General features: G+C 30.0%; 2 protein-coding genes across 2 annotated transcripts; one reads left to right on the top strand and one right to left on the bottom strand.

The window, feature by feature from the left end:
* Positions 1-8,432: 8,432 nt before the first annotated feature.
* LOC113389695 (zinc finger protein 85-like) lies at positions 8,433-9,319 on the bottom strand. Its single transcript, XM_026626711.1, has 2 exons — positions 8,803-9,319; positions 8,433-8,635 (listed from the first exon to the last, which is right to left on the bottom strand). The coding sequence occupies exons 1-2, from the start codon at positions 9,296-9,298 to the stop codon at positions 8,433-8,435; spliced, it is 699 nt and encodes a 232-aa protein (XP_026482496.1). The 5' UTR covers positions 9,299-9,319.
* Positions 9,320-10,913: 1,594 nt separating this feature from the next.
* On the top strand, positions 10,914-12,392 carry LOC113389238 (zinc finger protein 271-like). Its single transcript, XM_026626297.1, has one exon. The coding sequence runs from the start codon at positions 10,986-10,988 to the stop codon at positions 12,225-12,227; it is 1,242 nt and encodes a 413-aa protein (XP_026482082.1). The 5' UTR covers positions 10,914-10,985; the 3' UTR covers positions 12,228-12,392.
* The last annotated feature ends 11,189 nt before the right edge of the window (positions 12,393-23,581 follow it).

Here is a 23,581-nt window from a genome sequence, read left to right as displayed (position 1 = left end):
TTATTGCTATAGAGAGTGCTTTGGTTGTCATGCCGTTGAATATTTGTGCTGTTTTACTTTTCCAGTGAGGGAAATAACTATTACATATTCTAAGATCACTAATCAAAAGTAGTTGAATATTTTGTAACATCATAAAACCCTACGGCAACTTGGTATACTTTAAAATCTGGATTTTTTTTTTTAAAAAATATTTTTTTAATTTTTATTTTTTGTTGTTTTTTATTTTATATTTTTTATTTTTTTTTAAATTTATTTTTTTTCTTTGTTTTTTTATTTTTTTTATTAACTTCCCGTAGGGTAAGTTATTGTAATGGGCCGAAAATCGAAATTGAAAATTTTTACATTTCTCGACGTTTTGAAGGTTTCTGAACGTTTTGGCATACCTCAGAAAAAATGAATGTGTGTGTGTGTGTATGGATACAATTTTTCGTCCACGTTTTCGGGCGCACGGATCAACCGATTTGAATGGTACAAAAAACATTCGATTCCTATTGATATTGGGATGTGCTAATTAGTTTTTGGCAAAGGCAGGTCCAGCCGTTACGAAGATACGGAGCTAAATATGTAAAAAATGGCAGTTTTTGAGAGAACTAAGCGTCCGATTTGAATGATCCAAAGAACTTTCAGCTTGTTTTAACAAAATAATTGATTATGGAAAAAAATTGAATCATTTTTTTTTTAGTTTTTTTTTGTATATCGGAAATAATTCAGATTTTATTTTTAATTCTGACTATAGTTCTAATATACTTTACAAATAATTTCAACTTTGCAATTCAGTTTATATAATTCTTATAAATATCACACAATGTTACAATATTTATAACAATCCATTTGAAAACATTTAATATTCCTTGAACATTTAGTTACGGTACGGGAAGTTCCAGCAATTTACCTTAAGGCACGATGCCATACGCCCCACTAATTTAATTTTTATTTTTTTTATTTTATATTTTTTATTTTTTTTTAATTTATTTTTTTTCTTTATTTTTTTTTATTTTTTTAATTTTTTTATTTCTTTTCTCTTTATTTTTTATCTTTTTGTCTTTTATTTTTTTTGTTTTTCATTTTTTTTGATTGGAAGTTGCAAATAGAATTGTTGTACAATTTACCAATTTTGAGTTGAATTTGATACTTGATTATTTAGTACCATAATTAAAAAATTTGGGACATTTTTGTCAAATAACTCAAAAATTTCATATGAAACCACTACCTTTCAGTTAAATAGGGTAAAACTAGATAAAATTTATAATATTTTCTAGAAAATACATTTATACACTCCGATATAAAAGTTTTGAATAAAACGACTTCAAATTCGATATTTGATTATTTAGCACAATGATTAGAAAATTTGGGACATTTTTTGGTTTTTGTCAAATAACTCATTTTCTTTTATAGAAAGTCTCGCCCTCGTGAAATTAAATTAGATGGCGACTACACAGACATAGAAAAACAATTTGAAGATAAACCTCAAGATGACATCAAAACTTCAACTAAAAAAGTTAACAAGAAAAAGACAAAACGTTCCAAAAAAGAAGCAACTTACTGGTTACCCTGGTGGGGCATCTATTTAGGCTGGTAAGTCTTCCAAAATTCAGCAAAATAGTTGCCTAATTTACACAAAATTGAAAAAGTGCTCCCGTATAGCCACAGTCTAAACGCATTTTTAAATAATTCTGTGCGACATTTTCACTTATGCTGTGCTTAGTTTGGCGGCATTTCCACATTTTTCAATAGTTTTCACAAAATTGGAAAAGTGCTCCAGTACATGAACAGTCTAAACGCACTTGGGTAACGCATTTGTACCAGAGTGGCGCTTAGACCATGCTTAGACTGGGTAATTTTAAAAAAAATTACAAAAATATTTTATGAAAAATAAAAAAAAATGTAATAATTTTTTATCCTCAAAAGCAATTGTTTTGTCAATACAAGCAGAAAGTTTTACATTAGATCATTCAAATCGGACGCTTAGTTCTCTCAAAAACTGCCATTATTTGCACATTTAGCTCTGTATCTTCGAAATGGCGGGACCTGCCTTTGCCAAAAACTAATCATCTCTTTTCCCAATCATTACAAATTGAATGTTTTTTAGATCATTCAAATCGAATACTCTGTTCTCTCAAAAAGTCGATTTGTATTTTCTGCACTCTTTGCTCCGTATCTCTGTAACGGCTGGACCTGCCTTTGCCAAAAACTAATCAGCACATCTCCCTATCAATTGGGATCGAATGTTTTTTAAACCATTCAAATCGGTTGATCCGTGCGCCCGAAAACGTGACGAAAAATGTGGACATACAAAACATGGGAAGTTAATACAATTTCTTTGAATTTTTTTTACTTTTAGGTCTCTGCATGCAGTAATAATAATTTTGGCAAGTTTTTTTATCACCTGGTACGGTTTAAAATTCGGTAAAATCAGAAGTATGCTCTGGATAACCTCTTTGATTTTTGGCACCTTGCAAGGAATGCTGCTGGTTAGGCCTTTAAAAATTGCTGGAATGGCCATTGTGATGGCCATCATCTTTAAGGTAACTAGTGGTGTATGGCATCGTGCCTTAAGGCAAATTGCAAATTGCAAATCAAATGTAAATCGTAAATCAATTTATCTCCAGAACATTAACAACCGTCATTTCATTTCGAATTCAATTAAAAAAAAAAAAAATAGTTGCCTAATTTGCTCAAAATTGAAAAAATGCTCCTGTATAGTCACAGTCTAAACAGCATTTGCAAATAATTCTGTACGACATTTTCACTTATGCTGTGCTTAGCTTGGCGGCATTTTCACATTTTTCAATAGTTTCACAAAATTGGAAAAGTGTTCCATTACATAAACAGTCTAAGCGCACTTTGGATAAACGTTTGTACCAGAGTGGCACTTAGACTGTGCTTAGCCTGGGTAATTTTTTGAATTTTGATTTTTGAAAAACAAGTACAAATACTAATTTAAAAATTACTTTAAATTATTGCCTTTCTTGTTTATTTTCTAGAAAAAGCCTGTACCACAAAAACCGGCCATGAAAATTCCTACAGTCAAAGAACGTAAAAAAATGGAAAATTATAAAATGCATTTGGAAAGTTTGCAAAAACGTATCGAGCAGAAATTGTATGCTCCAAAACTTACTGAAGAAACAAAGGTAAACTAGTGGTGTATGGCATCAGGCTTTAAGGCAATTTGCTGGAACTTTTCGTACCGTAATGAAATATTCGAGAAATTTTAAACGTTTTCAAATATATTATTATACAAATACTGTAACTTATTATAATTATTTTTGCTATCTTGTTATATCTGAGCAAATCAAATGTAAATCATAAATCAATTTCTCTCCGGAACATTAACAATCGTCATTTCATTTCGAATTCAATTTCAAAAAAAAAATTGTTGCCTAATTTACACAAAATTGAAAAATCTGCTCTTGTATAGTCACAGTCCAAAGGCATTTGCAAATAATTCTGTGCGACATTTTCACTTATACTGTGCTTAGCTTGGTGGCATTTTCACATTTTTTAATAGTTTTCACAAAATTGGAATAGTGCTCCAGTACGTAATCGCAATCGTAATCGCAAAGCCTGGGCAATTTTTTGAATTTTTAATCTAATTTTAATTTTTAAAAATATTTTATGGAAAATAAAAAAGATGTAATAATTTTTTATCCTCAAAAGCAATTGTTTTGTCGATACAAACAGAAAGTTTTTAGAAATGGTTAATATTGCAATTTAAAGAGCTTATTGTTTACGTTTCGACACTAATTAGTGCCATTATTTTTTTCTAGTTATCCAATGACAAAGAAATCCTCCGTGAACAACTATCAATAATTCTGACGGATTTAATGATGTTCATAATGTATTTATCGACATTATGTTGGTTAATTTTGGGCACAAAGGACCCTATGGCATACACTAGTTCCCAAAATATCCAAAATATTATTGTGGGTTCCAGATATCGAGATTCCATCGATTTTGAAAGTGTATTTACTGACGAAACGTGAGTAAAAAAAATAGAACGTAGAAATATTTTTGGGGTGGTCCTTAATATGGATTGTTTTTGGAATTTCCTAGCTCCCAGGGTCTCAAATGCTTCCAAATTGATACGAAAATATTCTCTGAAAGTTTTAGCTCTTAATATTAACTTTTAGATAGTTCGCATTTCAATCAAAGTTTTGTAAATTTATTAATATCAAGTAGTAAATTCTTTACCCATCTGTGATAGAATTTATAAACTCAAATCAAGAAGTAAATAAATATTTTGCTGCAAAATTAATCTTGATGCCATAAATATTTAGTTAAACAGCTCACTTAAGTGATTAATAATTTGGAATTCTGATATATCGAGTTCTTGATTTTCTTCAAAAGTTCCCATTTTTATTATGACGATTCGATTGCTGAATGTAAAATTGTGATACAACTGAAAAAAATAATAAATTATATATATATATATATATATATATATATAAAATATATATTATATATAATATATATGAGCAGAACTATTTTTAAAATAATTAAAACTTTCAACTGCATACATTAACAATAACCATTTTTTTGTTAATGTAATCTAATGAGAAATTTGTAAATATCTGGAAAGTTTGTTACAATACTCATCGATTTTAGTATTTGGTGTCATAATAGACATATTGAGAAATAACATATTAAAATTACAACATTGTGGAATAAGCAAAACTATTTAAAAAATTAATTTTCTTAGTCTCTTTATAAATAAATTACAACTTTCTTTGTAATTTGTAAAGATAACCTACTCACGTTTAATTATAAATATCAGGAAAATTTGTTAGAAGATTCATCGATTTTAGTATTTGGTGTCATAATAGACATATTGAAGAAATAACATATTGCAATTACAATATATAGGAACAAGCAAAACTATTTTTAAAAAATTAAAACTTTCTTCAGCATGCATTAAGAATAACCCTTTCTCTTTCCATCCATCTATAACTCTTTTATGAGAAGTTGTTAATGTAACATATACGTATTATTTTAAATATCCTAAAAATTTGTTAGGAGACTCATCGATTTTGGTATTTGGTGTCATAAAAGACATATTAAAGAATAACATATTAAAATCACAATATTCTAGAACAACCGAAAGTATTTTTGAAAAAATTTAAACTTTTAGTCTCTGCAATTTACAACTTTCTTTGCAGTTAATGCTACCTACTCATGTTATTGTAAATATCTGGAATATTTGTTAGAAGACTAATCAAATTAAGTATTTAGTGTCATAATAGACATATTGAATAATATCATATTAAATTTACAATATTCTAGAACAAGCAGAACTATTTTTAAAAAATTAAAACTTTCCTCGGCATACATTTAGATCACACATTTTTCTCTCACTAAATTTACTACACCATGCATTAACAATAACCTTTTCTTCTGACCTTTATTCTTTAGTAGCAATAAATAGAAAATTCGGGCCTTTTTTTTGTTTTTTGTCAAATAACTCAAAAATTTCATATGAAACTACCACTTTTCAGTTAGATGGGGTAAAAGTAGATAAAATTTACAACATTTCCTAGGGAACACTTTTATACATTGCGATATAAAAGTTTTGAATAAAACGATCTTTGAATTCGATATTTCATTCTCAAGCAGTAAATATAGAAAATTCAGGACATTTTTTGTTTTTTGTCAAATAACTCAAAAATTTCATATGGAACCACCCCTAAATTATTAATTTTCCCAAGGTTCATCGAGTACCTAAACAATTCCCTTCTGCCATCTCTGTTCTGCGAAGAATGGTACCAAGGTCACCAATTTCGTGGTTTTGGTTGGACACCAGATTATGGTTCCAAATTATTGGGAGTTCCTCGATTGAGACAACTCAGAGTCAGGAATGATTCTTGTGTGGTTCCTGAAGTTATGCAAAAATACACTAAAGGTAATAAAAACATCATTCATAACTAGTGGTGTATGGCATCGTGCCTTAAGGCAAATTCCTCGAACTTCCTTTACCGTAATCGAGAAATTTTAAACGTTTTCAAATATATTATTACAAACACTGTAACTTTCATTATTTTTGCTATCTTGTTATATCTGAGCAAATCAAATGTAAATCATAAATCAATTTATCTCCAGAACATTAACAATCGTCATTTCATTTCGAATTCAATTTCAAAAAAATATTAGTTGCCTAATTTGCACAAAATTGAAAAAGTGCTTCCGTATAGTCACAGTCTAAACGCATTCGCAAATAATTCTGTGCGACGTTTTCACTTATACTGTGCTTAGCTTGGCGGCATTTTTACATTTTTCAATAGTTTTTCTACAGGAAGTTAATAATCGAATGCTAAAAGCAACAAATTTTATAAATCATTTTGTTTGAAGTACTGGTGTATGATGTAGGTTTTTAATTGTTTTAAAGTACACCGAGTTGCTGTAGGGTCATATGATGTTAGAAAAGTTTATGCACAATTTAATTTTGTACAAATTTGTTGAATATTTTATGTATTTTGAACAAACCGTTTAAAAGTCACAAAGGGCTTAATAACACGACGCATTATGTCGTCAATTTTCATCCAACAAAGTAGTACATCAAAAAGTAGTAAAAAAATTAGTCTTCGTAGCTATCATAAAAGAGATGCATGTAAACTTTCTCTAAATTTTCAATAAAGAAATATTGTTTTCACAATTTCACTTATCGTGTAATTGTGTTTGTAGAACTTCATGTAATTGAAATTAACATACGTTTATTGACTGCTTGTTTGTTTTGACTATTTCGCTGGCGATACAGTTTCATTCTTTGAGCAACTGTAGTATCTGTCTTGCCTATAAAAATATTTTTCATTTTAGTAATAACCTCAAAGATATATAGTAACCTCAAAAAACTCGAATGATACAAATTACTTCAATTAACTTACATTTTTTACGCAGCTCAGATTTTTCATATGTTTCATTATTTGCACTACAATTATTTGTGGGGGACGGGATAAAATATTCTTCCGATCATGACATTTTTCATTAACTCACGATTTATACTACTTAAAATTTAATGACATGAAACACCGAAAAATGAACAATATGCTTCACGCTTTCGGTGACGTACGCACGTATAAAGTCACACATACCAAGAAGCCTTGCACAAATACGACCAATCAGAATCGACCCGTATAGAAATCATATCATCGAGAGTGAATGACTCTCACTTGACCTTGCCGTAACAATTTCCGTTGCATTTGTACGGATTTACACCCATGTCGCGCCTAAAGAAGTTTTACTTTAAAATTGTATTTATGTTTCAGAATGCTACAATTCTTTCTCGATATCCTTCATGGACACAAAGACCTACAGTCCAAATTGGAAGCCTTTTTTGGACAGCAAATGGAACAAAATCAACCACAGAGTCGTCGGCCCTTGGATGTACCAGGATACGTTTCATTCATCATCTTTACCAATTTTAGGTAATATTTAGAACTTCAATATATATATATATATATATATATATATATATATATATATATATATATATATATATATGAAGCCTCTCATTACATTATCCTTTACCAGGTGATGATATCCTGTACCCAGCTGGTGGCTACATATCACCACTTGGACGTACTTTATCAAATTCTAGGACAATACTAAATTTTTTGGTGGAATCTTCTTGGTTGGACCAACAAACCAGGGTTGTGTTCATCGAGATGGCTTTCTATAATGTCAACCAGAATTTATTCAGTGTTGTCACACTTTTGGCAGAACGATTTGCTGTTGGAAGTTATTTGACCAGCTGGAAGGTAAAGAAATAATAGATAAAGTTTTAAATGTTCTCTCAAAAACTCGATTTGTATTTTCTGCACTCTTTGCTCTTTATCTCCGAAACGGTTGGACCTGCCTTTGCCAAAAACTAATCAGCACATCTCCCTATCAATAGGAATCGAATGGTAAATGAATCATTCTAATCAGTTGATTCGTGCGCCGGAAAACGTGGATGAAAAAATGCGGACATACAAAACACACACACATCCATTTTTTTGTGGTATGCCAAAATGTTCAGAAACCTTCAAAACGTCGAGAAATGCAAAAATTTTCAATTTCGATTTTTGGACGATTACAATAACTTACCCTACGGGAATTTAATAAAGAACCAATAAAGTGATATAATAAGTAACAATAAATGAATATAATGTGATGTTTACTGTTTATTTCATACTATTCCTACATTCTTTTACATTGAAGAATATTTTATAACTTTTTTCCTAACAATTAAATTCAATTTAAGAAACAATTTATATTTCATTGATTATTATTACATTTTCGACTATAAATTGTCATGTTTTCAAATAATTCAATTGAGTAAATTCCTTATTGAATGCTTCATATTTTCAAGGATGCTTTCTATGATAAATCAGCATATGTCTTTGCAGAAGACTCAATTGTGTGAATTTATTATTACAAATAATGCATTCATCGAGATGAATTCAATTGTGAATTTTCATGTGACGTTTGAGATTACCTAACACCGTGAATGTCTTATTACAAACATTGCATTCATTGCGGGGTACTGCATTGTGAATTTGCATGTGACATTTCAAACCACTCGATTCTGTGAAAGTCTTATTACAAACATCGCATTGATGGGGGCGTATTCCTTTATGAACCAGCATGTGTTTTTTCAGAGAACCTGATTGTGTGAAAGTCTTATTACATACATCACATTGATGGGGGCGTATTCCTTTGTGAATCAGCATGTGTTTTTCCAGATTACTTGATTGTGTGAATGTTTTATTACATACATCGCATTGATGGGGGCGTATTCCTTTGTGAATCAGCATGTGTTTATTCAATTACCTGATTGTGTGAATGTTTTATTGCATATACTACAAACGTAGGGGTTCTCACCAATGTGAATCAGCATGTGTTTTTTCAGATAATCTGATTGTATGAAAGTCTTATTACAAACATCGCATTGATGGGGTCGTATTCCTTTGTGAATGATCATGTGTTTATTCAGATGACTTGATTGTGTGAATGTCTTATTACATACATCACATTGATGGGGGCGTATTCCTTTGTGAATCAGCATGTGTTTATCCAGATTACCTGATTGTCTGAAAGTCTTGTTGCATATAAGGCATTTATGGGGGCGCTCACCAATGTGAATGAGCATGTGTCTTTTCAGAGAATCTGATTGTGTGAAAGTCTTATTACAAACATCGCATTGATGGGGTCGTATTCCTTTGTGAATCAGCATGTGAGTTTTCAGATAACCTTTATGTTTGATAGTCTTATGACAGATTTCGCATTTGAACGTTTCTTTGCTATTACTAGGCTTGTGATCGACCATATGCTCTTTTAATTGATCAGATTCTGCAATGATTGATTACAAATGTCACATTCATAAGCTGATGTCTCAACTAGCTCCTGTTTGACTTCTTCTTCGATAGTCACTTCAGAGTTCATGAATCTTTCTAAACAGGTTTCATCATCCGCAGAACACGATTCAGATTTAACAATATCATCAGAAACATCAATATCATCCTGAATTTCGTGTTTAATGTCTTCATAAGCTGATGTCTCAACTAGCTCCTGTTTGACTTCTTCTTCGATAGTCACTTCAGAGTTCATAAATCTTTCTAAACAGGTTTCATCATCCGCAGAACACGATTCAGATTTAACAATATCATCAGAAAACATCAATATCATCCTGAATTTCGTGTTTAATGTCTTCATAAGCTGATGTCTCAACTAGCTCCTGTTTGACTTCTTCTTCGATAGTCACTTCAGAGTTCATAAATCTTTCTAAACAGGTTTCATCATCCGCAGAACACGATTCAGATTTAACAATATCATCAGAAACATCAATATCATCCTGAATTTCGTGTTTAATGTCTTCTTCTGAATATTCGGGTGGTTCAATTTTAATTGCCGGATCATTCATTGACATAATTGTTTCTTCTGACATTTTTAAATATTTTAACTGCTTGTACTCACTTACGAAATAATTGAAATGATTCCAAAATAGGTGTGGGCTAAATAATAATGTAGTTTAATCAACAATCCATAACTGATTTCAACTTACAATTTAAATTTATTATTTGACATTTGGAGCATAGATAGATACTTACACAAAGATGAGACTCTTCTCACATCGCTTTCACATTTAACAATGGCGCGCATTTTCAAATTCATTATGTTTCTCTGTGTCTAAACTATTTTATTAAATAATATTAATTTTACAAACGTTTTGAGACTAGGTTTGTCTCATCATCGGTGTATTATAATTTAAAATTTTAAGACCATTTAAATAAAATTCTCAACAGCAGAAATACAGAATTAAATACGAAAAATATAATATAAACCAATAGAAAGTATACACAAATAAAATGTAATAAAAAATTAAATAATAAATAGAAAATCCCATAGATAGATACATAGATAAATAGATAATAAGATAACTTTACTAGAAAAATAACTAGTTAAATACATAGATAAATATATAACTAATTTGTTTATATGTGTATTTATCTACTTATTTAGTTATATATTATTCTATGTATTTAACTAGTTATTTTTCTAGTTAGTTATCTTATTATCTATATATCTATTTATGCAATTTTCTATTTATTTATTTAATTTTTTATTTATTACAATTTATTTATGTACACTTTCTATTGGTTTATATTTTTTGTATTTAAATATGTTTTTCTGCTGCTGGAAATTTTATTTGAATGGTCTTAAAATTTTAAATTTTACGTTTGTAAAATTAATATTATTTAATAAAATAGTTTAGACACAGAGAAACATAATGAATTTGAAAATGCGCGTCATTGTTAAATGTGAAAGCGATATGAGAAGAGTCTCATCTTTGTGTAAGTAAACTCTATGCTCCAAGTGTCAAATAATAAATTTAATTTGTAAGTTGAAATCAGTTATGGATTGTTGATTAAACTAGATTATCATTTAGCCCACACCTATTTTGGAATTATTTCAATTATTTCGTGAGTGAGTATAACCAGTTAAAATATTTAAAAATGTCAGAAGAAACAATTATGTCAATGAATGATCCGGCGATTAAACTTGAACCACCCGAATATTCAGAAGAAGACATTAAACACGAAATTCAGGATGATATTGATGTTTCTGATGATATTGTTAAATCTGAATCGTGTTCTGCGGATGATGAAACCTGTTTAGAAAGATTTATGAACTCTGAAGTGACAATCGAAGAAGAAGTCAAACAGGAGCTAGTTGAGACATCAGTTTATGAATGTGACATTTGTAATCAATCATTTGCAGAATCTGATCAATTAAAAGAGCATATGGTCGATCACAAGCCTATTAATAGCAAGGAACGCCGTTTCAAATGCGAAATCTGTCATAAGACTTTCAAACCAAAACGTTGTCTGAAAATTCACATGCTTTTGCACAGTGGAGAACGCCCCTATAAATGCATTATATGCAACAAAGCTTTCAGACAATCAGGTGATCTGAAAAAACACATGCTCATTCACATTGGTGAGCGCCCCCATAAATGCAGTATATGCAATAAAACATTCACACAATCAAGTAATCTGAAACAACACATGCTGATTCACAATGGAATACGACCCCATCAATGCGATGTTTGTAATAAGACTTTCACACAATTAGGTTCTCTGAGAACTCACATGCTGATCCACAAAGGAATACGACCCCATCAATGCAATGTTTGTAATAAGACATTCACACGATCAAGTCATCTGAATACACACATGATCATTCACATTGGTGAACGCCCCTTCGTTTGTAGTGTATGCAATAAAACATTCACACAATCAGGTAATCTGGATAAACACATGCTGATTCACAAAGGAATACGCCCCCATCAATGCGATGTTTGTAATAAAACATTCACACAATCAAGTAATCTGGAAAAACACATGCTGATTCACAAAGGAATACGCCCCCATCAATGCGATGTTTGTAATAAAACATTCACACAATCAAGTAATCTGGAAAAACACATGCTGATTCACAAAGGAATACGCCCCCATCAATGCGATGTTTGTAATAAGACTTTCAGACAATCAGGTGATCTGAAAAAACACATGCTGATTCACAAAGGAATACGCCCCCATCAATGCGATGTTTGTAATAAGACTTTCAGACAATCAGGTGATCTGAAAAAACACATGCTAATTCACAAAGGAATACGACCCCATCAATGCAATGTTTGTAATAAGACATTCACGGTGTTAGGTAATCTCAAACGTCACATGAAACTTCACAATTGAATTCATCTCAATGAATGCATTATTTGTAATAATAAATTCACACATTTGAGTCTTCTGCAAAGACACATGCTGATTTATCGCAGAAAGCATCCTTGAAAATGAAGTAGTCAATAAGGAATTTACTCAATTGAATTTTTTGAAAACATTGCAATTTAGAGTCGAAAATGTAATAATAATCAATGAAATATAAATTGTTTCTTAAATTAAATTCAATTATTAGGAAAAAAATTATAAAATATTCTTCCATGTAAAAGAATGTAGGAATAGTATGAAATAAACAGTAAACATCACATTATATTCATTTATTGTTACTTATTATATCACTTTTTTTAAATTTTAAAATCTGTCCAAACCTCCCAGACTAACTTCTTTATTTTGCAGTTACAAACATTATTTAGAAAATCGATACATGAAATTTACCGTTATACATGGATATCGTATAATTGCATTTGATGTAAAAGTACAATTCTATCGTCAGAATTTACAAAAATCAGAAAACTTTGTGCATTTTTATAATGGTCTTTGGAGAGACAATACCATATTGTATACATTGCAATGTATTTAATATAAGTGTTTAAGTAAATTTCTTATTTAAGTGTGTTAAGTTTAATATATTAAGTGTGTTATAGTGTGTTACATTTCTATTTCTCATATAATTATTAATAATAGAACAAACAATGTGTTATAAGTGGTGCTAAATAAATATGTGCAAGGATGTCCAGACATTTCAATGAAAGTACCGCATGTTCTAAGTAATTTTTAATTATCTCAAGATATTTCAAATAAGTCAATATGCTGTTAAATTTGTTTAAAATTGAATAATCTACAACAATGTCTAACATCAAACTCTATTGTCATACAAATATTCATAAATATCATAAAACAAATTCATTAAAATTATTACAAATACTGTAACTTTCATTATTTTTGCTATCTTGTTACATCTGAACAAATCAAATGTAAATTATAAATCTCCAGAATTTATTTCCAGAACATTAACAATCGCCATTTCATTTCGAATTCAATTCCAAAAAAATAGTTTAGTTGCCTTAATTTACACAAAATTGAAAAAAAATTCTGCTAGTATTGACAAAACAATTTGCTTTTGAAGATAAAAAAAAATTACATCTTTTTTTTTATTTTCCATAAAATATTTTTGTAATTTTGGATTCAAAAAAATCAAAAAATTACCCAGGCTAAGCACAGTCTAAGCACCACTCTGGTACAAATGTTTACCCAAGAGCGTTTAGACTGTTTATGTACTGGAGCACTTTTCCAATTTTGTGAAAACTATTGAAAAATTTGAAAATGCCGCCAAGCTAAGCACAGTACAAGTGAAAATGTCGCACAGAATTATTCGCAAATGCGTTTAGACTGTGACTATACGGGAGCGATTTTTCAATTTTGTGTAAATTAGGCAACTATTTTTTTTTTAAATTGAATTTTAAATGAAATGACGATTGTTAATGTTCTGGAGATAAATTGATTTATTTATAATTTACATTTGATTTGCTCAGATATAACAAGGTAGCAAAAATAATGAAAGTTACAGTATTTGTAATAATATACGTATTTGAAAACGTTTAAAATTTCTCGAATATGTTATTATGGTACGGCAAGTTCCAGCAATTTGCCTTAAGGCACGATGCCATACACCACTAGTTTTATTTTCAGATTGAAACAGTGAAGCTTCTGATCAACCAGGAACAAAAGAACACAACAGTAGTGATTTCTTTCATCTTGTTCCTAGCTTGTGCCTTAATTTTTGCAATAAAAACAATACTCCGAGTGAAACATTTGGGACTTCTGACTTATTTCAAAGAAGTTTGGAATATCGTGGACATCCTCATAATCCTCCTAACAATTTCTTGTATGATCGTGTTTTTTATGAGAAGTTCCTACGTGATATCATTAATCCAGGAGCTGGACGAAAAGGATAATAATGAATTTGTGGCATTTTTTATTGCGTCTAATTTGGAACAATGGATGAACTACTTGTGTGCAACCTTGGTAAGTAGAATTGATAAATATAAATATAAATTATAAATATAAAGGTATATTTATAAATATAAAATATATATATATATATATATATATAAATATATATATATATATATTATATATATATATATACAGGGCCGTTCCTGGGGTCCTTAGCGCTCGCATGCAACTTTTTTTCTAGCGCCCCTCTCTCTATTAATTTTTACCGTTTTAACAGTTTATCATTAAAATTATATAAATATTTACATATTTTTTATAAATTAATTTTTAATTATTCTGGTTTTGGTACACAAAAATGAGATATAATCTAGAAGGGTATAAAATATATTGATTTTAAATTTATTTATTATTATCGATATCAATAAGTAAAACAATCCCTGTCACAATTTCACATTTTAGTAATATTCAATATGTAGTAAATTGGTTAAGGATGTAAGTTCGACTACCATAGCAAAAGAATTAATATTTCTGTTAGATTAAAGTTATAGAATTTAAGAAATGCATTTCAGAAATAGTATTTATTATTTTGATATAAAGATCTTGATATCAAAATAATAAATAATATTTCTGAAATGCATTTTTTGAATTCTTTAACTTTAATTCAACAAAAATATTAAGTGAAATAAATAAATTAATTTTCAATTATTCTGGATTTAGTGCACAAAAAATTAGATATAATCTAAAAACGTATAAAATATATTGATTTTAAATTTATTTGGAAAATCGAGGCGATTCGGTGGTTGATTATAATCAAATATTTTAAAACTTTCAATTATTTTTAACGTATGTGCAATATTAATATTTAAAAAAACTAGCATTTTATTTTCAAACATAACACTCGTATTTCATGTTGGATTTTTTAAATTTTAATTTAATTAATTTTTCATCATTTACAATATCCAAAATTGCGTCGTAAACTTCTCCTTATTGATATCGTAAGAGCCGTCATATTCAGAATATCAGCTTGTTTTGAAGTTAAATTTTTAACGTATTTTAGAAGTATTGTTAAAAAATCAGTAAAAAATGCAAAGAAATTACACATTTCTTGAACAACATTGAAAAAAAAAAACTTATTATATTTGATATGTATTATTTCTGTATAGTTAATAATTATTAAATTTAGAGTATGGACACCACTTGGTATAAAACAAGCCTCAAGATTTTCGTTTCAAAGTAAATTTTGCTTCCATTTTTCATATTTGTTCCACGAATGTCTTCAACATTCAAAGTTCAACAGATGCGAAACATTCGCAACAAAAGCAAAAATTGCAATTCAATTTCTCGGAATAAACAAGTCATTTTCTAAGAACTGACTCCCCATTTTTATAATATGTTTATATTTTTTTACAAGTTGCAATTCAACTAAATCAGCTCGCAATTTTTCGTCAATAATGCCCAACAATTAATTTAATCTTTCGCAGGTTTGCGCTTATGGGATTGAATACTAGATTTTTTTTTCACGTTAACTTCAAATAAAGCAAAAATTGAATAAGTAGATTAATCAATAAACAGAGCTGTTATTTACCAATTTGCAGAGTTATTAGACGGTTAATTGTTTCTACTGATATCACATTGCAAAATAAATATGCTTTTTGTGTCTCCGTATCCCTATTTAAGTTAAATTATTTATTATAATTTATTAAGTATTCTAGATTTTAAATAAATAATTCTAGATTTTATATAAAAAAATATAAATATTATATTATAAATTTAATTTCCGAAACTCGTTTTGGCGCCCCCTAAGGCTTGCGCCCGCATTTTTTGCATGCATCGCATGCAAGGCAGGACCGGCCCTGTATATATATATAATATATATATATATATATATATATATATAATATATATATATATATATATTAGGTTGTAAAATATCTCCCTTCCGCTTTCTTGCTCTTGGTTTATGATACAAAAAGGCGGAAGGGAGATATTTGATAACCTTATATATATATATATATATATATATACTAGCTGACCCGGCAAACGCTGTTTTACCATCAAAAATATTTTTGCGCATTGCAGAAGTTCTTATAATATACATGATATATTAATAATGATGTTATATTCTTATTACACGAATTTCTTTACATTTTGATAATTAATTCGAACGCATCATAGTGCTTTGTTTATTTTAATTTTATTTATATCAAATAGTGAAATATTTTTAATCAATGAATAAATTAGATTTTAGTCTGAATCATCGCAGTACCGTTATCTAAATATATAATTTTTATATAAATATCAGATTTTTTACTTTTGCATTTAATTTAAAAATATTGAATGTCAATTTCATATATCCAATATGCACTAAATTTTTAAATGCCAAAATATTTTCTTTTTGGTTCGAAATTTAATATAATATGATATAATTTATATCTATAATTTGATTGCCAATATTGCCTATAACATAACTTGGAATAATTAATTTATTTGTATCTTATTGAAGTCGTTAAAAATTCATTTTTTTTGAACTGTCAGAATTTTGTTTATGATTAATGTTAAATTCAATATGTCGCTTTTTTATTGTGATCTATAATGTTTTAATCACTTATTATATAAATTTTCGACTATAAGTTGATATTCATACTATCCCTGAAACTAACATGGATAAAGTTCTGAGAAATCCGAATCCAAATCTATAAAATGTTTGATTTTTGGCACTTTTATTAATTTTTTATCAATTTTTGTACTGTAAAATAATGGATGATTATTTATCAAAATTGTAATATTTGGACTATAATTTTAGATGTATACTTTTTATTTTGGCATTGATTGCAACATGTGTCTTTTACCAGGTGTGTGTGGCAACTGTACGTTTATGGAAAATCCTGAGATTCGCCAGTGTTTTTCGTACAATGGAACAAACCTTGATACAATCCTCAAAATCCTTAATATCCTTAACACTGATTCTCACGATCCTCATCCTGGCTTTCACCTACGTCCTGCATATTATAAATGGACCATTTGCCTACGATTTTCGGTCCAGGGGTGCATCATTTGCCACATTGATGGCTTTGACTTTAGGGTTCCAAAGTCAAGATTTTGAGACCACTGAAAATTTTATGAACGGTGGATTTTTTATTGGACTTGTACTGTATTTTATTTTTGTAACGGTCATGACATTCGGTTTGCTCAGCATTTTTATTTCTGTGATCTGTGTGCATTTGGAAGATGCTAAGTTGTACGTGGATTGGTATGATGGAAGACAGTATACACTTTGGGATTATGTTAAGGATGAATTCAAGTACTTTGTGGTGAAGTTTGGATGTTGCAAGAAACCTAAAGGTCTGGTAAAATCAAAAAATACTTGGCAGGAAACACCAGAAAGTTCAGGAACATCCAGTGATGAAGATGATAGTTTTTCCAGGCGTGAACTGCAAGATTTTCAAATTGTGTCGACATCTGCATTTGCTGCATATCCTTTACATTTTCATCCGAATGTAGGTGTTTATGATAACAGTTCGTGTACGTTTTCAGAATTTGGTGAAGGTACTTCAAGAAGTAGCAGAATGTCTTCTAATTTTCAAATTTGTACAAAAAATTTTGAAAACCCAGGTGGAAAACAATTACAATTTGATTTAGAAACTGGCAATTGCAGACCAAGTTTTAGTGATTGCTCTGTTGACACTGAGACAACAAATTCTGGTGGACTGGTGGAAAAATTTGGTCAAATTTTAAAACTAATCAGTACTGTTGAAACTAGGACTTCAGGAATATCCAGAAATTTTTTTAACATACAAATAGAACATCAAGGAACTTCTGATGTACCCGGACAATTTTTAAGGTGCGGAAAAAAAGTACAATTTGATTTAGTAACTGAGAATTGCAGACCAAGTCTTGGTGATTGTCCTAATCTAAGAAAAATTACAGATTTTGGTGACAAATTTAATCAATTCCATGAAGATCACAATACTGAAATTAGTGCTGGTAAAACTTTTCTTTCAGAAAATCACAGAAAATCTTCTAATTTACAAACAGAACGTCAAGGATTTTATAAAGAAAATTCTGAACAATTTTCAAAGTCTGATCAATTTGATGAAAAAATGTCACTATCTGATTTAGTAAATGTTAATTGTCGACCAAGTCTTGATAATTCAATGACATTTGGGGCAGAAACAGTAAATTCTGGTGAACTCGTTGATAAATTTGGTAAATTTCCTGGAGAATCTGTAGGTGACAAAGTTATTTCTGGCCAGTCCATTAGTTCTTATCAACTTGCTGAAACAAATAACCAACAAATTCTGGATTTACAACATACACATACTGAAAAAACTTACAGTTATGGACCAATTCTTGATGATAACTCTGATCTAAGAAAATTTGGTACTAAACCAACAAATTCTGAAGCACTATTTAATAAAGTTGATCAAGCTTCTGAAGATGGCATCAATAAAATCTTAAAAACAGGCGATGACAAAGTTATTTCTGGTTTTACAAATGAGCCAAAAATCTTCAATTTAGAAGTAATACACAGCAAAAAATCAGAAAATAGTAACAAGGGTTGCAGAGAAAATTCTGATGATACACTTGATATACAAAATGATTTAGTAGATTTATTATCTAGATCACTTGATTGTTACAAAATACATCAAACTGTGGACAATAAATTTAGTGAATCTTCTAATAGCTCCAACCAATTCGATTGCAACCTGGTGGATTCTCTAAAATTCCAAGAATCAAAACCACTTTCCATAAATGTCAGTAGTTTTTTTTGTCCCATACAAGAAGATAATGTGGATGTGGCATCTAATTTACCAAATACTAGTACCGAAAGTTGGCCTACAGATAAAAATAGTTCAAAATCTTTTTTTGACGTTGGAACTTATACTGGAGGTGCCGAGAATATAATTTTAACAGTTGATGGAACAAATGACCAAAAAATTCTGGATTTAGGAGATATACAAATTTCCAAAAATTCAGAGAGTAGTGACATTAATTGCAGAGAAAATGCTGATGATACATTTGATATACAAAATGATTTAGTAGATTCATCATCTAGATCACATGATGGTTACAAAAAACATCAAACTGTAGACAATAAATTTAGTAAATCTTCTAATAGTTCCAGCCAACTCGATTGCAACCTAGTGGATTCTATAAAATTCCAAGAATCAAAACCACTTTCCATAAGTCTCAACAGTTTTTTTTGTCCTGTAGAAGTAGATAGTGTGGATGTGGCATGTATTTTACCAAATACTAGTACCAAAAGTTGTCTAAAATCTGTTTTGATATTGGAAACTCAAACTGACAATGCCAAGAACTTGTGTAAAAATAAAAGTTTCATCCAAAGTACGTGCAGTTTTTTTTGGTCCTTCACAAGTAGATAATGTGGATAAGGCATCTAATTTACAAGATACTAGTACCAAAACTTGTCCAACAGATAAAAATAGTTCAAAATCTTTTTTTGATGTTGGAACTCAAACTTCCAGTGCCAAGAATTTGTGTGAAAACAAGAATCCCATACAAAGTACCAACAGTTTTTTTGGTCCTTTGGAAGTAGATAATGTGCATAAGGCATATAGTTTACAAGATAGTAGTACAAAAAGTTGTCTGGAAGTTAAGAACAATCCAAACTCACTTTTTGATATTGGAACTCACAATTTGGGGACCAGCAGTACCAAGAATTTGTGCAAAAACCAGAAGTCCATACAAAGTGCCAGCATTTTTTTTGTTCCTTCACAAGTAGATATGGCAACTAATATACCTGATACTAGTACCAAAAGTTGTCTAGAAGTTAAGGATAATTACAAAAACGTTTTGGTACACAAATTGGGTACTAGAAGTCCCAGGAATTTGTGCAAAAACCAGAAGTTCATGCAAAGTCTCAGAAGTTTTTTTGGTTCATCACAAGTAGATAATATGAATAAGGTATCTAATTTATCAGATACTAGTACAAAAAGTTATCCAAAAGTTAAGAAAAATCACAAGCTCATTTTGAAAGTGGGAACATACAATTTGGAAACCAGCAGTATAAAAAAAATGTGCAGAAACCAGAAGTCTATCCAAAGTCTCAGAAGTTTTTTTGGTTCTTCGCCAGCAAATAATTTAGAAGTGGCACCAGATACTAGTACAAAAAGTTGTCCAGAAGTTAAGAACAATCACAAGCACGTTTTGGTTCACAAATTAGGTACTGGCAGCCCAAAGAATTTGTGCAAAACCAAGAAATCCATCCAAAGTACCAGCAGATTTGTTGGTTCTTCACACGTAGATAATGTGAATATAGTATCTTATTTACAAAATACTAAAACAAAAAGTTGTCCAGAAGTTGAGAAGAATCACAAGCTTGTTTTGAAAGTAGGAAGTCACCAATTATGTAAAGGAAGTCCCAAAAATTTGTGCAAAAACCAGAAGTCCATGCAAAGTGCCAACAGTTTTTTTGGTTCTTCACAAGTAGATATGGCAACTAATTTACCTGATACTAGTACAAAAAGTAATCCAGAAGTTAAAAACAATCACAAGCTGGTTCTGATTCACAAATTAGTTACTAGAAGTCCCAAGAATTTGTGCAAAAACCAGAATCTGATACAGAGAACCAGCAGTTTTTTTGGTCCTTCGCCAGCAAATAATGTAGAATTGGAAGCAGATACTAGTACAAAAAGTTGTCCAGAAGTTAGCAACAATCCAGAGTCACTTTTTGATTTTGGAACTGACAAATTAGGTACTGGCAGTCCCAAGAATTTGTGCAAAAACCAGAAGTCCATGCAGAGTCCCAGAAGTTTTTTTGGTTCTTCACAAGTAGATAATGTGGATGTGGCATCTAATTTACAAGATGCTGGTACAAAAAGTTGGTCAACAGTTAAAAACAAACCAAAGTCACTTTTAAATGTTGGAACCCAAAAATTAAGTGAGAATTTGTACGAAAACCCAGGGAATTCCATCCAGAATGACATCAAATTTTTTGATCCTTCACAAGCAAAAAATGTGGAAATGAAAGCTAATTCACTAAATACTAGTACAAATAGTTATCCAATAGTTAAAAATAATCCAAAGTCACTTTTTGATATTGGAACACACAAATTAGGTACTGGCAGTGTCCAGAATTTGTGCAGAAACCAGAATTCTATCCAGAATAGCAAAAGTTTAGGAAATATTGGTAAAACTAAACACTATCTTGTTAATTCCAATCTAAAATACAACCAAGAGTATCATAAATCATTTACAGATAAAAACAATAGTCAAAAACCAATAAAATTACGAAGAACTGAAGCCAAAACTGATATCACCGCCGATTTTTGTATACAAAGTGCATCATCCAATGATGACAAGAATTTTGGTCAAATCGAGTGCAACTTAGTGGATTTTTGTAAATTTCAAAAAACAGAACAAATTTTGAAAAAAGTGGACTTGGTATCTAATTTACCAGGTACTAGTACAAAAAGTTACACCAAAATTGGCCAGAACAATCAGAGATGCATCCAAAGATTCAGCAAGACAGGAATTATTAATAATCCAGCATATGGTCTTTCTTTCGAGACTAAAAAAATGCAAGAATGGAACAAAAAACCAAAGAAAACTTTTGCACAGGTAAAAAATATAAAATGTTGTCCAATATACACCAAAATTGGCCAGAACAATCAGAGATGCATCCAAAAATTCAGCAAGACAGGAATTATTAATAATCCAGCATATGGTCTCTCTTTCAGGACCAAAAAAATAAAACAATGGAACAAAAATCCAAAGAAAACTTTTGCACAGGTAGAAAATATAAAAAGTTGTCTTGGTAAAAATTGGTGTGGAAATCCGAATTGCATTCAAACTTGCAACAGATCAGGAATCATTAATAAAACAGACTATGACAAAACATCAAGAAAAACTTTAGACCTTTATCCAGTTGTTGACCAAAAATCTATAAAATTACGAAGAACAGCAGCCAGAAGTGAATTCAGCACCAATTTTTGTGCAAATTTGTACAGAGATTGCAAACAAAATCACAATGTTCAAGCTTTTGGTGCAAAATTACAATCAATCTATACAAAGGCCAAAAAATTTAAGACTTTTACAATGCATAACCATAAAAGAAAATCTAACCAGATTTTTAAAGCCAAGAGAAGGTATGTAAATGTCAACTTTTGTGTTGAAAATCATCTTAAAACTTTACAGAAAGATGTAAAAATTGGAAAGTTGTTTAAGGACCATAGTTTGAAAACTAAACCAAATGATAATAGACATATCAGTTGCTCAAAACTTGGTGCAAGGAGAAAATCCAATATAGAATTACACAGAACTGTACCTAAACTAAATTTTACCATAGGTGACCATCCAAATAATGACACTATTATCAACCAGACAAATGTTGACAAATCTGGTATCAATTTACATGGTACAACTAAACACGTTTTCTTCAAACCTACGACTAAGTATTTATACTATTTACGTAAAAATGCAAAATTTAGAGATTTGCATTTGGAGCAAACAAAGTCAACTGTGGAATTTTATCAAAATAAATTGTTTTATAGCAAAAATCGTAGAAAAGTCAAGTTTTGTGAGGTGGATTCAATTGGAAACAAGATGGGGCACAAAAGTATGTTAAGACTTAAAGGTGGAGGATATGGATTTTTTTTGGAAAATTTTGGAAATAGTCAGAAATCTTCTGAGACCAGAAGTGTACCAGATATTTCTGCTACAAAAGAGAACTTTGTTTCTTTGGAAAACCTTGGAAATGACCACAAATTTGTTGGATTTGGTGAGTACAAATGTACCAGAAATCAACCAAGTGTTTCTGCAAGAAAAAATAACTTAGTTTCTTTAGGAGACATCCACAATTTTTTTAAATTTGATGAGCCAAGTTGTACTAGAAGTGAACCAGATGATTCTGCAGCAAAAAATAACTTTATTTCTTTGGAAAACTTTGAAGACATCCACAAATCTTCTGGATTTGATGAACCAAATCATACCAGAAGTGCTGGAAATTTTTCTGAAGATTTTTCAAGAATTTCTGGAATAAAAGAAGACTTTTTGGTGAATTTTGAAAATGTGGAGAATGTTATTACAAAATCTAAATTACCAAAATTTGATGTATCCTATGATGAATTAATTTGTACCAGAACTATAAGAGATTCTTCTGCAACAAAAGAAAACCTTTCTTTAGAAAATTTTGGAGAAATCCACAAATCTTTAGGAATTTCTGAGCCAAGTTGTACCAGAAGTGAACCAGATTTTTCTGCAGGAAAAAATAACTTAGTTTCTCTGGAAAACTTTGAAGAAATTGACAAATCTTCTAGAATTGATGATTCGAATTGTACCAGAAGTACTAAAAAATTTTCTGAAGATTTTTCAAGAATTTCTGGAACAAAAGATAACTTTTTGCTGAACTATGAAAATGATAAGGATGGTATAGAAAAATCTAAATTACCAAA

The sequence above is a fragment of the Ctenocephalides felis genome, unplaced genomic scaffold (assembly GCF_003426905.1).
Source record: "Ctenocephalides felis isolate EL2017-DRISC unplaced genomic scaffold, ASM342690v1 CF-g0.4_SCAFFOLD_03573, whole genome shotgun sequence".
In the NCBI taxonomy this organism is placed as follows: domain Eukaryota; kingdom Metazoa; phylum Arthropoda; class Insecta; order Siphonaptera; family Pulicidae; genus Ctenocephalides; species Ctenocephalides felis.
The sequence above is the reverse complement of the archived record's forward strand: the minus strand, read 5'-3'. Positions and strand labels throughout refer to the sequence as shown.

Coding starts and splice junctions, on each gene's coding strand:
- LOC113389695 (XM_026626711.1), bottom strand. CDS start 9,298: ATGGTCGATCACAAGCCTAGTAATAGCAAAGAAACGTTCAAATGCGAA. Junction 8,636..8,802: donor TAAAACATTCACACAATCAG/GTAATTGAATAA, acceptor TCACACAATCAG/GTTCTCTGAAAAAACACATG.
- LOC113389238 (XM_026626297.1), top strand. CDS start 10,986: ATGTCAGAAGAAACAATTATGTCAATGAATGATCCGGCGATTAAACTT.